Here is a 14,989-nt window from a genome sequence, read left to right on the forward strand (position 1 = left end):
CCGGCGAGCTGCGCCTTCCGCGAGATGGGCGCTGTGCCGCGCGGGAGCTCGCGGAAGCTCGACGGTCCTCCTGAGTGCTTGCGAGGAGTGCTGGGAGAAGGCAGTGGATGAGCAGCGACGGGGCGTCCCGCGGCTGTGCCGCCGTCGTCTGCCGTGGGCGAGCCCTGCGCCGCGCCCAAGATGTCCGCCGCGGGCGGGGCGGGGGCGGCCCTGCCTTCCGCCTTCCCGCCGATTCTGGCGACCACACCCCATTTGCCCGGCGAAACACCGCTCCCGTCGGACTCGCCTTGTCCCACGACTGCCTTGTCCTGGGTTTGCTGTGGAGAGGGGGGATCTTGGCGTACGACGCGCGGGCTCGCCTGTGCTACGATACTGCGTCAAAAATGATCAACGGCGGAAGAAAACGTGGTGCTGTGCAGGGGCGATGTTGTAGGCGGCAGTCAGTCGGACCTGGTCTTTTAACATTTCTAGGGATAGAGTCGCCACAGCTGTGAGCAGCCCGTGCCAATGCCTCACTATTTTCTTGGTTCAAGAATTTCTCCCTATCATCTGGTCTAAATCTCTCCACTTCTAGTTTCAAACTGTTCCCCCTTCTCCCATCAGTATCGCCCTCTTCCTTTTATAAGCCTCCTTTTAAGTACTGAAAGGCCACAGTGAAGTATCCCTGGAGCCTTCTCCACGCTGAGCAACCCCTGCTATCTCAGCCTACCGTTTTGGGAAAGGGGTTCCAGCCCCCATAGCATCTTTGTTGCCCTCTGGCAGGTTTTGTGCTGAGGACGCCAGACCTGGATGCAGTGTTCCTGCTGGGGTCTCACAAGTGCACTGCAGATTGTTGTTGAAGTTATTTTAGGTATAAGCTAACCTTTGCTTAATAACAGTATGAGATATTTCCTCTTTGTCAAATTGGTTCATAAAACCTAAAATCTGTAGGTTTTTCTTCTTTTTTTGACATGAGATGTAAGTATGGGAAGAGAAGACTTTTTCACTGAGGCTTTGAACACACAGAATCTGGAAGATTAAGGCATATTACCCCTATGTAGATCTTCAGCATGGTCTTAAAATGGCATGCAGGTTGGGAATCTGAATGATTCCCTTCCTTATAGGGAGTGTGAGTAGCATTTCCACCTTGTTTTAGAGGTGGACTATAAAGATATAGAAGGGATTATATGAGTGAATACGTATTTGTGTCCTTCATTAATCTTTTGCTATCAAAATTGGAGGATAGGTGAGGAGACAAGTGGTCACTGATGGGCTTTTGAGGAAGACAAAGGCAAAACTAGAAGAAAATAAGAAAATAAAGGATTGTTTCTAAGAAATTGTTAGAGGGATGCAGTCAATTTGAGAAATCAGGAAGAAGGAATCTGGCAAATTATGTGACAAGGATAAGGAAATGGAGAGTTTTCTCTTGCTCGTAAAGAACAAGTCATTAGATCCTTACTTTTCTGAATTAAAGAAAAACAACTGTGATGAGTTTCTGTGGGAGAGGTTGGATCTGATTTTTGATGTGCCTGTTCCACTACATTCAATCTTCAATTATCTGAGGGCTGTGTTTTGTTTATTTTCAGCTGTCTTGGATAATGAGAGGTTAACAGCGGAGGAAATGGATGAAAGGCGACGCCAGAATGTAGCCTATGAATACCTTTGTCATCTGGAGGAAGCAAAGAGGTGAGAATAATTGATTTTGAAACTGCTGGTGCTCTAAAAGAAGATGTGACCTTTGGTACAGGGAATAATTTGGATGCATCTTACCTCTTGTCTCGGTTTCTTAGTGGCTATATAGTTTTGCTAGAAAGAACAACCAATCAAAAAAATCAAAGAAACTGCCTTCCTCTCCAAAAAAACCAACTGACCTCTGATGTGTATTTCTAAGGTTCTCAAAGACTTCATGACAAGGGCTCTGTAGCTGTTTGTTCTCTTAATTCTAGCACTGGATGGGTTCTCCTGATGCTATGATGATTTTTTACCTTTTCTTTTTATATATCACTTATATATTCTCAATACTCTTAACATGCATACTTGTAATTCTTTAAGCCTAATGTCTTAGCATAATCCTGGTATTCTATTAAGCCAGAAGACCAAACATCCTGAAGGCCTTGCACTTGGAGGCCAGAAAACCTTATGGTATCTTGAAAAACCAAGACTCCCTCTAAAATATGTCCTGTAAACTAAAATTAAGTCCATCTGGGGGAAAATACTTGAAGATAAGAAAATGTCACACTGTTCATTTAAACCTCTCATTGAAGCAGAATTTTTAAATATACTAATTTACAAAGTCTGTGAAATTGTATATGTGATCTACTGCGTGTGTACATTTTGGTCTATTCCACCTTGGTGAATTATTGCACCATAAAAATCCTTACTAGATACCGAGATAAAAAGCCGTTTATCCCTTAACCCTGTCTAACTCTTAATTCTAAAGCCAAAGGCATCGTGTCCCGTCGTCTAACTTGTATATGTCTGGTGCACTATTGCCTCCTGGCTTAGCAGCGCACATGAAAAACAGTTATTCCCTTCCCCTTACCTGAAACCTTTTACAAATTTAAATTGTAACAGTGTATATTCCTTGCACACTGAGACCTCAATTCTTGCATATTTCTCCATGCATCCATATATTTAATAGATCTGTAGTACTTTTCCCTGGGTTGCTCGGACTGCTTTCTGGGTACTCAGTGTCTTTCTGGAAGTTCACTGCCAAAAGAGAGAAAACTTTTCCAACAGGGCCTTAGCGGGCATACTTAGAAAAAGTGCAATGATTATTTTGTATACTCCAACGGATTAAGTAGTATCATACATTGTTGCACGGTATCTGCTTTTTCTTGATGTTATGGTATAGTAGAGTTTTGCTGAGTTGTCACCTTGAAGTTGTGCTGCTGACATTTGTTTCTCATCTTTTATTTATATGGTCTGTTGTGTTTTCCTGAGTGTTACTCTTCACTCAATCCTGCTGAATTAGATTTTTTCTGATTTTTGTTTAAAATATTGAAATAACTTTTATTCTTATTTTCCCTGTCTGTGTGATGAATTTTGTGTAAATCTGTGTTAGCACAGCAGGCATGTTCAGCTGTAGTGACTTTACTGAGGAGGAAGTACTGAGTTTGTACAAGTTCAAACTCAGTTCTACTGGCAGAATATAAAGGATTGAATTCCAGGACTTTTATTTTACCAAGAATTTATAGTATATTTTTGAAGGGACATGGAGCACGCAGTTTATGCTGTAGTCCTTTAGGCACTTTATGAGAGTTATCACTGTTGTAAATTCGCAGAGACTGCTTAGTTACTAGTAGACAATTTTCCTTCCGTACAGACTTGAATGAAGTTTGAAGTAGTAAGCAAGATCTGACTGTGTTTCAAAATAACTCCTTCCCTTTGAATCCAAAGTCTACCAGCAAATGCGGGGCAAACAGGAAGAGATGAGTTGCACTGTAGTAATTGTCCAAGCTTGAAGGAGCCCCAGATCCTTCACTTGTGGATTCTTCCTGCATTCAACCTTGGAGTAAATGCTAGAGGAGGTGCTGATTCTCACTTGAATTCCATGCTCAGGTCTGCAAAAAACCCAAAAACCACCTCAGGCAAAAATACATTTTACAGTAACAGCTTTAATATTTTCGTCTAGCTCTTGCTTAATCGTGGGTACTTACTCTTTAAATAAATCAGCTTTGACTCCGAAGTTCTTAGTGATCTTGTCTCTGCTTCTGAGTGTTGTCTTGATGTTGATGAGATTGAGCAGCTGGGCATTTGATTTTTGCCACACGTTGTCAGAAAAAAGAAGTGTTCACTCTTGGCTCAGGGTGAGCATTGAGATGTTTCAAATAATGCCTAGTGGTAGCCAGTATGTTTTGTAAAGAATGAAGAAACAGCTGTGCTGCTCTAAATGCAAGTGGTGGTGTACAGCCTTCCTTGTATCCACCTTGGCAGTAGGAGCACGTATTTTTCAAGTGGAAGGTCTGCTTGGAGAGCCTCAACCCTTATCCAACCCATAACTCATGTTTGCTTAGTGGCATACAGGCTATTCATGTATATGTGAGTGGGAGTTCCTGATTCCTATAGAGAAGGCCATATCACTTAACGTAAGAGTTAAAGATTAAATCTGCTCCAGGAGGGGAGCAGACTTCTGAGTTTAATAATTAAGATATACAAGGGAGAGAAAAGGCTTGAGTTCACTGTCTACTTCCAGGAACTTTTCTTCCTTCCTGAGAGGCTATTTTGTAAATTGCCCTTCGAGTTTTGTTTATTGCTACTAGTGCAGTCTAGAAGAGGGCTTTTGGCTGCTTTGTTGGTAAGGAGTTTATTTAGCAGAAGCAATGAAACAAGAACTATAAGAGATCAGTGTGTTTGAAATTAATGCCCTTGATCTGAGATTTTCTATATTTGAGTTCTTTGCCAGTAGTGTAACTGAGACGTAGCATCTGAATTAGATACTGTGGCTTTTTCTTGTACTATTGATTACAGTCCCTCTGAGCTGTGAGAGGGCTAATAATCTTTCTTCATGGCGAGAGAATGTCAGATTGAAAATGATATCTCTAAGGAGAAGAGGAGGACCTAAGAGCCAAGGAAGGTAGCTGTTGTACTCTGTGTCGCACTCAGAAGCTGGAAAGGTGGATGTTGTAAAGGTGATGGTAGCCAAGGCAGGGTGAGAGGCAGCTGAAGAGCGGCAGTTGATGACTCCTCTCCTCTTCCCTGTAATCATGTTATATTATTACAGTATAGTATTGCATTCAAACACTGTAGTTTGTATTTATTTTTTCTTCTACAACATAAAGACAAGTAAAATCATGTGGTTAACAACATGCTGATTAGCATTGTTAGAGGCTTGCTAGCCCTTTAACCGAGCAACGGATATGGCATCTAGAAGCAAAGTGGGTTTTTTTAAATGTTAGAAGTCAGGAAGATAATAATTGGCTAGCACCTAATTTTGTACTGAAGTAAAAAATATAGAAAAGTTTGAATGTCTCATCTGTTTGATGTGATGGCCCATGTGCAATGTAACTTTGGGCACTTCTGTACTCTATTTATGGCAATTTATAGATGTTTGCAAGACCTGTCTGCTAATGAGCATACATCAGAAGCATTATTAGAGTTGTTTGATTGGTCTTTTTTGACTGTCACTGTTTTTCTATTGTTATTTAGTAGTTTTTTCAGTTAATAATGTGCAACAGTCTTGTGAAACAGGAATTAATTCTTGCTAGTTGGAGAAAGTTACACTCTGCTTCCCTAAGTTGCTCAAGATTGTGAAAGACTGAAATGAAATTTGGAGTTAAAATGAAGATTGTGAATAGAGGGATTCCTGTGCTATGTGAAGAAAAATGGCTTTATTGAAAAGTGCTGTTTAATACTTCAAATTTTCTTTTCCATGTTCTCTTGTTTGTTTGTTTGGATTGCTTTACTTTTTGTTTTGTTTTGGTTTTGTTTTTTTTTTTTTTGTTTTTCCCTCTCTCCAAATCACAGTAATTGAATAGAAAAGCTGTGGCAGTGCAGATAAAACTGCAAAAATATACTCTGTTCTGTTGTCAGCTCATTCTCACAGAAGGGTAAGGGTATATTTGTCTTGAACAGAAGCAGTCTGAAACCTGATTTTTGTGGTCCTTTTCTAAGAGTCAGGGTGTTTTACTATAATATCCTTCATCAATGTTTCCACTTGGAGATTGGGTCAGATACTGGTTTTGGGTTGGTTGTTTGAACTGGTTTTTCATATGTGTTGTTTTGTGGTGGGTTTTTTTGTTTGTTTTCTGCTTCTCTCAGACAAAATGCAAGTGTCATGTTAGATTGTAATCCAGGAGTATTCATAGACAATATTTTATTATCACTAGTTATAAGTTGAAGTAACTTCTACTTAGCTCTTACTGCTTTATTTGGGCTTTTATCGGGTCCTGTTTGGACTTGAGGTATTTCTCTACAGATCCTGTTCTGTTTCGTGTGACCTCATGCAGTTGCAGGGAGTGGCTGTCTGGACTGGAAATGACTTGGAATGCACATTCATGACTATTTTTTCTGAGAAGCGGGTGGAGAGAGGTACAGAAAGGACAGTGGTGGAGTACCACCATCTTTGCCTCACTTCAGATACTTCTTTTATGACTCACTGGAAATGGTAATGAACAGCAGGCCAGGAGGAAAGAAACAGCTGTTTGTTCAGAGACCAGGTTTTTTCTTTTTGGACGGTGCTTTCTGAAGGAGTACTGTGTATAATGTAAGGAGAAAGCAGCCCAAAATAACCAAAGCAAACAGATGTTGCTAACAGTTCTTGGCTATTAAGTACTGTGAACTGCTTCTTAATAATCCTTCTTTACAAGAAATCAAGTTGGTCTTGAGGAGTCATAACTTCAGTGATGTTGTAGCTTCCAGGCATTTAGGCCTATTTAGTTTCTAATGCTAAATGATCAAGGCAATTATCTTGAAGAAGATTTCTGTGTGTTTGATAATTATGTTCCTCTTGACTGTGGGCTTGGTACTCATCTGAAAGCTCTCCAGGACAAATGATCAATCTTTTTTTGATCAGACATGGCAAGAGCAGCAGTATCCTCATCAGCAAGAGCAGCTAAGAGAATTTTAACAGGTTTATGGCAGTGTTTGCAAGGAAGCAAAGAGGAACCTCATATTTACTTTTAAGGGGATAGGGAGTAGTAGAGGGAAAGATTTTAATGACAGAGTATCAGTACTGTCTTTGGTTCAGCTGCATGTTGCCAGGAAGAGTACATCAATCACTGGGAAAAATCTGACATATGTTACTCAATTATGTCTTGCTCTCATCTTTCAATAAAATGAATAGTATGGTTAGTCAAAAAAATGCCATATCTGTGGTGTTGCAGTAGTAAGCAGTGAAAAAGTTTTTAAGCCATAGTTTTGTACATTCTTTTGGGTGGTTAATGCAGATACTGTTGGGAAGAAAAAAAAAGGCGCTGCCTTTTGCTCTCACTGCTTTTTCCTCTGCTGTGGTGCTACAGCGGCCATGCATCTTTTCCTTGGCACATTTCTGGGGAATTGCATTAGAAGAAGGGCTAAACGATCACAAACAGAAGCATCTAGATGTGAAGGCACGATGTGCAACAGTTGGAATGAATTTTCTTTAACAATGCCTGGTTTAGTTGCTGGTCATCCAGATCCCAGCATGTTTGCATTTGGTTTTGCTAGACCCCCTTTGAAGGCAGAGCGTAGTGAACAAATGCTGGTGAATCATGGAGGTGGTACTGGACAGAGATAGTCATCGCTGTTTACTGTCAAAGGATATGGAAAGGTTTATCCTTATCTGTAACCTGTAAATTCTCCATCTGGTTGCCAACTGAGAAGGTGTGCAGAAGATGTGAGAAGAACTTGATGACTGGTTACCCTCCATGTCAGGGCAGCAGCTCCTGGACCTCCTGATCCTTGTTGGGCCAGGTGTAATGGCCCTCTCCTGGGTGGATAGCTTGAACATCCTTTTCCTGCTTGAGCAAGAGCTTTTTCTTTTCTAAGGCAAGTAACAAAACTCTAAATTTCTATTTCGGCTTGTTAGATTTTTCAAAGCTGTTTGAGTTGAAAGTGAAATTAAGAATGATGCTTTTGGTAGAGAAAGAGAGGGTTAGAAATAGACCAATCAGCAGTGAAATGTGTTTTAGTAAACACATCTTGCTCAATAGAATAAGTCAATTTACAATCCTGATAGTTTTATAGTAATTACTGGTGTAATTTTAATGGTTGTAAAGGTACCTGACAATGTGTCATACTGATATGAGCAAAGTCCTCTGAGTTAACAAGTGTGATTTTGGATTTACATGCTTTGGAAGTCTTTAACAGACTGATCTTGAACATTGTATCTCTTGATGATGATCTTGTTTCCCAGGGTGTTGGTCGTTGCACCACTGTGAAAGCCTTCCTGTGCTTCTCTTCCCTCCACCCTTCCCTGGGATGTGATTATGATCTTTGAAGAGGGAATTCTAAATAAGTATTGTTGGTACCTTCCTTTAGATAGGACACCTGCTGTCTGAAACATGCTGGTGTCCCTTAGTCTTCTTTTGTGAGCCTTGTTTCTGTAGGATCAGTTCTGAGGCAAAAGATGATAGTGCTTTAAATGGTGTCAGTGCTGGGTGCTAGACAAGGTGGACAAAAAAAATTGATGTATTATACAAATATGGACCCTGAGGGTGAGCAAATCCATTGGGGAGTTAGGGAAAGGGAGACAGTTTTTCTTTATTGAGGTTTTGTTGTTCTGAATGGAATGCTTAGTATGCTGTAAGTCATTGTGTGACATAATTTGTCATTTTTGTAATAGGAATTAAATGGCAGGCTAGCATTATTCACTGTCTCATTTCCAGCTTCTGACTGATGGTTGTACTGTGATCACTGAAACTCCATTTGTCAGAGCTCTGTCCTCTTGTGTGTTTTCTGCCACTCTTAAGATTTTTGCCAAATTCTCCTGTTACAGCAGCCACATGAAGAATAAGATGCTATCACAAACTATTACTTAAGGAGGTTTATATTATTTACTGTATGTCAGAAATCCTGTGAAACAAACTACTTTCCACATAAATAAATGTAGTTTTCAACACAGAAACAGGTTGATCATGTTACAGGTCCTTCTTGCTCAAAATGTAGCTGTCCTGAAATTGTGAATCTAGCTAAGTAACTACCAAAAACTGAAGTATGTGAATATGTTTGGGTCTTTACTGCTGAAGGTTTTCATACCAACTTTGGCAGATCAAGAACAATTTTTTCATTTATTTTCTTGTGAGCAAAACTATTGTTATATGTTTTATGCTTTTTTTTTTTTTTAGCCCTGACTAGACAACTTTAGGAACTTTTGCATTAGCACTGTGATATTTGGCAGAGTTATACCATAAAGGTTTCCAGTATTGATTTTATTGATGCTCCAGGCACTTCAAAAGTGCACAAAAATGACCTCATTTCAAGAATTTGTACTCACAGTCTGAGCACGTGCATGGAAATCACGTGTTGAAAATGTCTTTGAAGAATGTGATTTTGGGCAAATAGCCTGCCTATTTCGTGGTTGTGAGAAGGAGACGTTTAAGGCAGTCTGACTCTGTTGGTAAAGCACAAGCTTAGGTAGGCTTGTTTTCCTAATTAAAATACATTGGTATGGTATACAGACAGTGTTATGAAGATCGGAGACTAACAGTCATATATGGCCCTGGAAAGAGAGTTGAGCTCTGTGCCCCTCCAGTCTCCCTCCGTTTCCTCATTCAGGGGAAATGGAGCATACGCCTCTTAAAGAAGAAGACAACGACCTTCCGAAACGCGGTTGGTAGGGGAACTCTGGAAGCAAAGAAGCGCTGCTGTGGCACTGACATGCTTACCAAGAGAAGACTCACATGATTCTGACCTGTGATCAGGAGCTCTGTGGCCAGTGCTCTCAAGCTAGTGACTCAGAAGTTTACATGGAGGTTCTGTTTGCAGCTTTCCTGCTAATGCAACTGGTGAGGTATTCAGTAAGCAGAATGTGATGTGGAACTGAGCTTCAACCAACAGTGTTGGTACTGATACAGATCGTACCAGTTATTCTTCAGCATGATGTGTCAAGGTTACATACTTTATATTCTTAGAGTTCTTATTTGCTGGAAGTGATATAATGTCACTCTTGAGGCCTGCACAGTGGAACTGACTACCAGGTGCAGACTTAGATGGTGTGGTGAGCCACTGAGTCATCTCAGAGTTGAAAAATGTCCCTGGCTAGGTCTGTGTTTTGGAATGGTAGGAGAAATGAAGGTTAGAAAATGTTATTTATATTTCTGGCCCCTTCAAATAATTAGTTTTACTTGGAAATTATTGTTACTTAATGATGACCAAGAAGTGAGCTTTCCTCATTGGTGGATAAAATCACTTTTTTCAGCTATTGATGCCTTCTGTATTTTGTATGTCTTGCTCTGTTTTCTTTTTGCGCTGGAACATACTGCATGGTAGTCCTGTCATGAAATGAGCAGCCTTCTTTAGAGGCTTTTTCCATTTTTAAAATTTTCTACTCTAGTATTTTTGTTTATTCAATTTGCAACAGTTTCCAGAGAGATGGTTTGCTAGTTATACTTCCTCAGGCTTGTCTATAATCAGTCCGAGAGGAAAAGAGTGGCTTTTTATTTATTTTCCACACTATTTAAATTGTCTCAGGTTTAGCCGGACTCAACATTTTCACAAATGAAAGAGCAAAAGGTATGCCACATGATCAGTGTTAAGTTTTTGCTGTGTCTAAACTCCAGATCTGGTTGAATTACACCTACGATACTTTTCAAACATAAGGACACATTTGTGTAAATTTGTCATAACTCTCAATAACGCCAGATTGTGGGAGAATAAAAAAGTTGCTAGTTGAGATGATGATGTTGTTTTTTTCCAGTCCTTGGTAATGAAGCAGAGTTTCCTTTGAAAGCTTGAAGACAATGTTACTTGAGAGACTGACTGCCCAACAATACCTGATGTTACCTTTTTGTTGTCATGTGTTGTCAGGAGAGCCTGGCTCTAAATTGCAGTTCATGGTAGTAGCTGCATGTAGGTATTCAAGAATCTTTTTCTAGGAGGGGGATTTTGTAACAGTATGACTAACTGATTGAAAAGGTGCACTTACTACTTTAATTAGAGCTAGCTTCAGTAAAATTGTAAGTCCAGTACTGTCTATGCAGTCATGTGATGAAACTTGATTGAAAAACCAATTCTGGGTTAAACATTGTTTTCTGTACTGGTGAGAGGGAGGGAGCATAGTGGAAACAAGTAGCAGAAGTAGCAGAAAATAATTGAAAGTTTCTGCAAAAAGCTTATTGATGGCATATTGTTCTAATGCCTGATGTCAAAAAGGAGTAGAGGTTGTTGCCCATCACGTGGGTTCCCTGCTCATTGAGAAATGTATTTGTATCGTTCATCTGGAAATTCCACATGTATTTCTGCCTTTTAAGGATGACAGGTGTTAATTTTAATACAAGTATGTAAGCTTTTAAATATAAAAGGTACTGAATGATATTTTCTGAAAACATAGCTTTGTCCTCTGGCTTAGCAAATGGTTAAGGAATGCTACACCAAGCAGGAACATTACTGTATGTAAATTGCTCTGGTTTTGTAGTTATAATAACACCCACCTAAGAACCTGTTGAAACAGGTATGAGTACATTGAGATAGCTTATGTTCTAATTATGGGCCATTTATCTTTCGTTATGGAGACAGACAAAACTCACTGCCTCTGTGCCCTTCCACAAGGTACTAATTAAATTGTTTGGTCACATGTCCCTTCTACTTACTTTAGGTCTTCTAGTGTGAAGAAAGTGGATGTTTTTTGGTCTTTTTTTTTGTTTTCCAGGTAAGGTAGTTGGGAAGGTGTTGTGAAAACTGTTGCTATGATTTGGACTCTATCAGCATCTGAGTAGCTCTGTGTCCTCTCAGGAATCTTTGGTTCTAATGGTCTGTGGCATGCAAGTGACAGTATCTTTTTGATAATAGTCCAGAATTTTTAAACTTATGTCATGTTTATCACATATTCAGTTAGTATGTGCATCTTTCTAGAACTTAATATTCAAGAGCAACTAAGTTTTGAGAGGAAAGCGGCAAAACCTGGAAAAACAGTAGTTTTAAGAAGAACTGAGTTTCTTTCTGTATTTTATGTATAGATATTTTCCAGGTGTTTCCAGAAACCTTTTCTTCCTGGTAAACACTACTTTCCAGGTCCTGCTTTAGGTTGCAAGCCCCACCTTTTTCCTGGGCTCAGACTGCAGTCCACAGTGCAGTGGTGTCTCATTTGGGATTTAAAGTGCATTGGGTTGCAGCAGGATCAACTACTTGCTTGTGTTTCAGATCAGTGCCAGTAGCGTGGGTTTATAATCCCTGTAAGCCAAATTATTAACTTTGTTTACGTTATACTGTCAGCTCTGTTTTGTATTACGGACTGTTGCTCTTTTGGACCCCTGTTGTCTTGAAAATCGCCTTTCTGTGATCTTATTTGGTCCAAGTCCTGTAAGAGCTTTAGAGTTCAGCTGCAAGTGAGGCATGGTCTGAGTAAGACACTTTAGAAAATGGCCTGTGGTTGTGCAGGTCCCTTTTTTAGAGACTAGAGTGGTCAGGTAGCCGGTCATCTTCAGGTGAAATTGTAGCTGAGCTTGCAGGTTATAGCCTCCAGTAGCTTGTACAGAAAAAATATCAAGATGCACCTTTATTTTGAGAACAGTGATTTTTTTCAAAATGTTTTGCTGTAGTCTTTATTTTTGTCATGAGATCTGTGATACCATTTGATGAGATGAAAGGTAGCAATATAAGGGAAAATGAGTTATGAGGAGAAGAATGCCTGTTCCATGTTTTTTCCCCTGTTCTTGAAACGTAATAGTAGGATGGGAGAAGACATATAGGAAGATAGACTTAAGAACCTCATCGTTGAACTGAAAGAGGGTAGGTTTAGATTTGATATAAGGGGAAAAAATCTTTACTGTATGGATGTTGAGGCACCTGAAGCAGTTTGCCCAGGAAATTGTGGCTTGCCCTATCCCTGTAAGTGTTCAGGACCAGTCTTGGATGGTCTGAGCAACTTTGTCTAGTGGAAGGTGTCCCTGCTTATAGCAGAGGGTTGGAATGAAAAAGGCCTTGAGGTCCTTTCTGACTCAAACCGTTCTGTGATTCTGTGAACATTGTAGGACCTCTCTGTGAGATTTAAAAGAGCTTGAGTAAGTGACACAAAGTCCTGAAATAACTAGCAAATACTTAATGAGAGTAAAGAAATGCTTGTGAGAAACCGGTACAAGGGGAAGATTTAAGTTAAGTTAGTTAAAAGGACTGGCTGGCCACACTATCTGTACACCAGTGCAACCTAGGTCGTGGGCTGAAGCAGAAACATGAAGATGAGATGGTGTCTTAATTACTTTTGAAACTCTGGCTGATTAACTCTGAACTCTTCTCCTTAATATTTTCTCTGAAGTATTACTGACTAGCATTTTAATGATGCCACTCTGTGTTAGTGTTATATCTGTTTTCAACCCCTAGTGCTAAGTGAATGGTGTGCTTGAGTATGAGAGCAGCAGCAGCATGAGACTTGTTTGGCATGGGATTTTGTTCACAAATTAGAAATGTATTGATATGACAAATTTTGTTGTTTTTGCACTTTCAGATGGATGGAGGCTTGTTTGAATGAGGAGCTTCCTGCCACAACAGAGCTGGAAGAAGGATTGAGAAATGGAGTCTACCTGGCAAAACTTGGAAACTTTTTCTCCCCTAAAGTGGTTTCTGTGAAGAAAATCTATGACAGGGAACAGACTAGGTATAAAGTGAGTACTGTTGACCATGGATACTTCTTTAGGTAGACATCTAAAATGGGAATATGTACGCATGGAAATACTGTGAGAAAATAAGCGTAAAGTTAATTTATATTAGTCTTACCTGAGAAACTCTGCCTTCATTCTAGAACAATGGTTAAATTAGGGGGTGGGTGGACTCTTACCTTTATATCTAAGCTTGTACTTAGGTAAAATAATTTCTTGTAAATGGTCAATATGAGTGTTTGTAGAAGAGTTCGGACTTCTTTCCTGCAAAAATGCTGTTTTCACTATCTGTGTTAATGAAACTCATTGCTATTCTTGAAAGCTGTGATATTTTGTTTCTAAGTGCCCTCCCTCTTGTTTCTGCCTGTTTTTATTTCAGGCAACTGGTCTCCACTTCCGACACACAGATAATGTGATCCAATGGCTGAATGCCATGTCTGAGATTGGCCTCCCCAAGGTAACTTCTGTCTTGTACATACGAATAAATAAATAATCTCAGAAAAGCTTTGCATTCTGTGGAAACATTTACTGTTACAAAAAGAATCAGTACACTTACATTAGTTAATTCTTAAATTTCTAGATTTGTGTCCCTATAGAAACTCTCTCCTAGAACTTGCTGAAAGATTTTATTCTGCTACATGTGTGAGAATGACTAGGAGCAAAATAATTTATCCCTGTGTACCATATCCCTGATATTACTTATCTTGCATAATATCTGCAATATGTCGTTCTTGCCTTGTTTTGAGCAGCGACAGTTTGATTGTGAAAGTTTTTTTAGAAGTCAATGCTAAACGTAGCAGCACAACAGAAAATACTATGTTCTCTGTTTCTTTAGTCTTTCCTGTTAAATTTTCACGTCAAGTTGAAAATGTTCCTGATATGGCTTAATCAAGTATAAATGATTGACTTGACTAGAGAAATGGCCAGATAAACTTTTCAGAGCTAATAAACACAGTTGCCTGACAGTGCATGGAACTGTGGTAGCATTGGGCTGATAGTCAAGTTTATTTGTGGCCATGTTATGCATAGTCTCATCAAAACTGGCATTGTGTAGTTTAAGTTGATGCATGTTTTCTTTGCATATGTACTTGCAAATTGAACACTTTTGTTTTGGCAAAGATTTTTAAATAACTTGTGATTTACTAGTTGAGCTTTCCTGGGATCTATGATGATCTTACAGAAACACATTTGGTATTAGAAAATACTGGAATATGCTGTTAGGGTGGTTAGGTGAAAAGAAATGAGGGATTTAGACGGAGAGGCATCAAGTGCCAGGTATGAGGTAAGATTTTTCAGATGCATTAGGCTTTGGGTGGAAGTAAATGTGTGAGAAGATGTTGAGGAAACTAAGTTGGGGTTCAGTACATTTACATGAGATACTGGTGCTTTAAGTATTTTACCATGCAGAACAGCCAGCGAACTGATGCTGTGGAATTAAGGGTCATTCAGTTGCTCTTGCCTTTACAGAAAGAGCAGTGCTATTTTGTTCTCATAGGCAACAGCCAGGAACCTTCAAATATCTGGAAAATAACATACTTTATTATGTTACAATAAATCAGGACTTCTGAAATAGTTGAAATGCCATTTGTTAAACTTGGAAGGCTTTGTGTTTGAAAGCTTTTGGGTCCAGCTAACTGAAAATATAGTATGCAGAGCACCTCTGTGCTGGTCTGGGTTTCCAGTTTCCCTTTGAAACTGTCTCTCCTCTTGTTTCTCAACCACATTTAATCCAAACAAAATTGTGTTTTCTCTCTTCTCCTGTAAGTCTTTTTTCATCCTTT

The 14,989-nt window shown here is 39.5% G+C and overlaps 1 protein-coding gene across 1 annotated transcript in view; it reads left to right on the forward strand.

Moving 5' to 3' along the window:
* The window catches only part of IQGAP1 (IQ motif containing GTPase activating protein 1), a 53,018-nt gene that overhangs the window by 407 nt on the left and 37,622 nt on the right, over positions 1-14,989 (forward strand). The window contains exons 2-4 of the mRNA XM_064721918.1: positions 1,566-1,665; positions 13,058-13,214; positions 13,588-13,665. Coding sequence (XP_064577988.1) covers positions 1,566-1,665; positions 13,058-13,214; positions 13,588-13,665 — 335 coding nt within the window. The remainder of the gene's footprint in view (positions 1-1,565; positions 1,666-13,057; positions 13,215-13,587; positions 13,666-14,989) is intronic.

This window comes from Zonotrichia leucophrys, chromosome 10 (assembly GCF_028769735.1).
Source record: "Zonotrichia leucophrys gambelii isolate GWCS_2022_RI chromosome 10, RI_Zleu_2.0, whole genome shotgun sequence".
NCBI lineage: Eukaryota > Metazoa > Chordata > Aves > Passeriformes > Passerellidae > Zonotrichia > Zonotrichia leucophrys.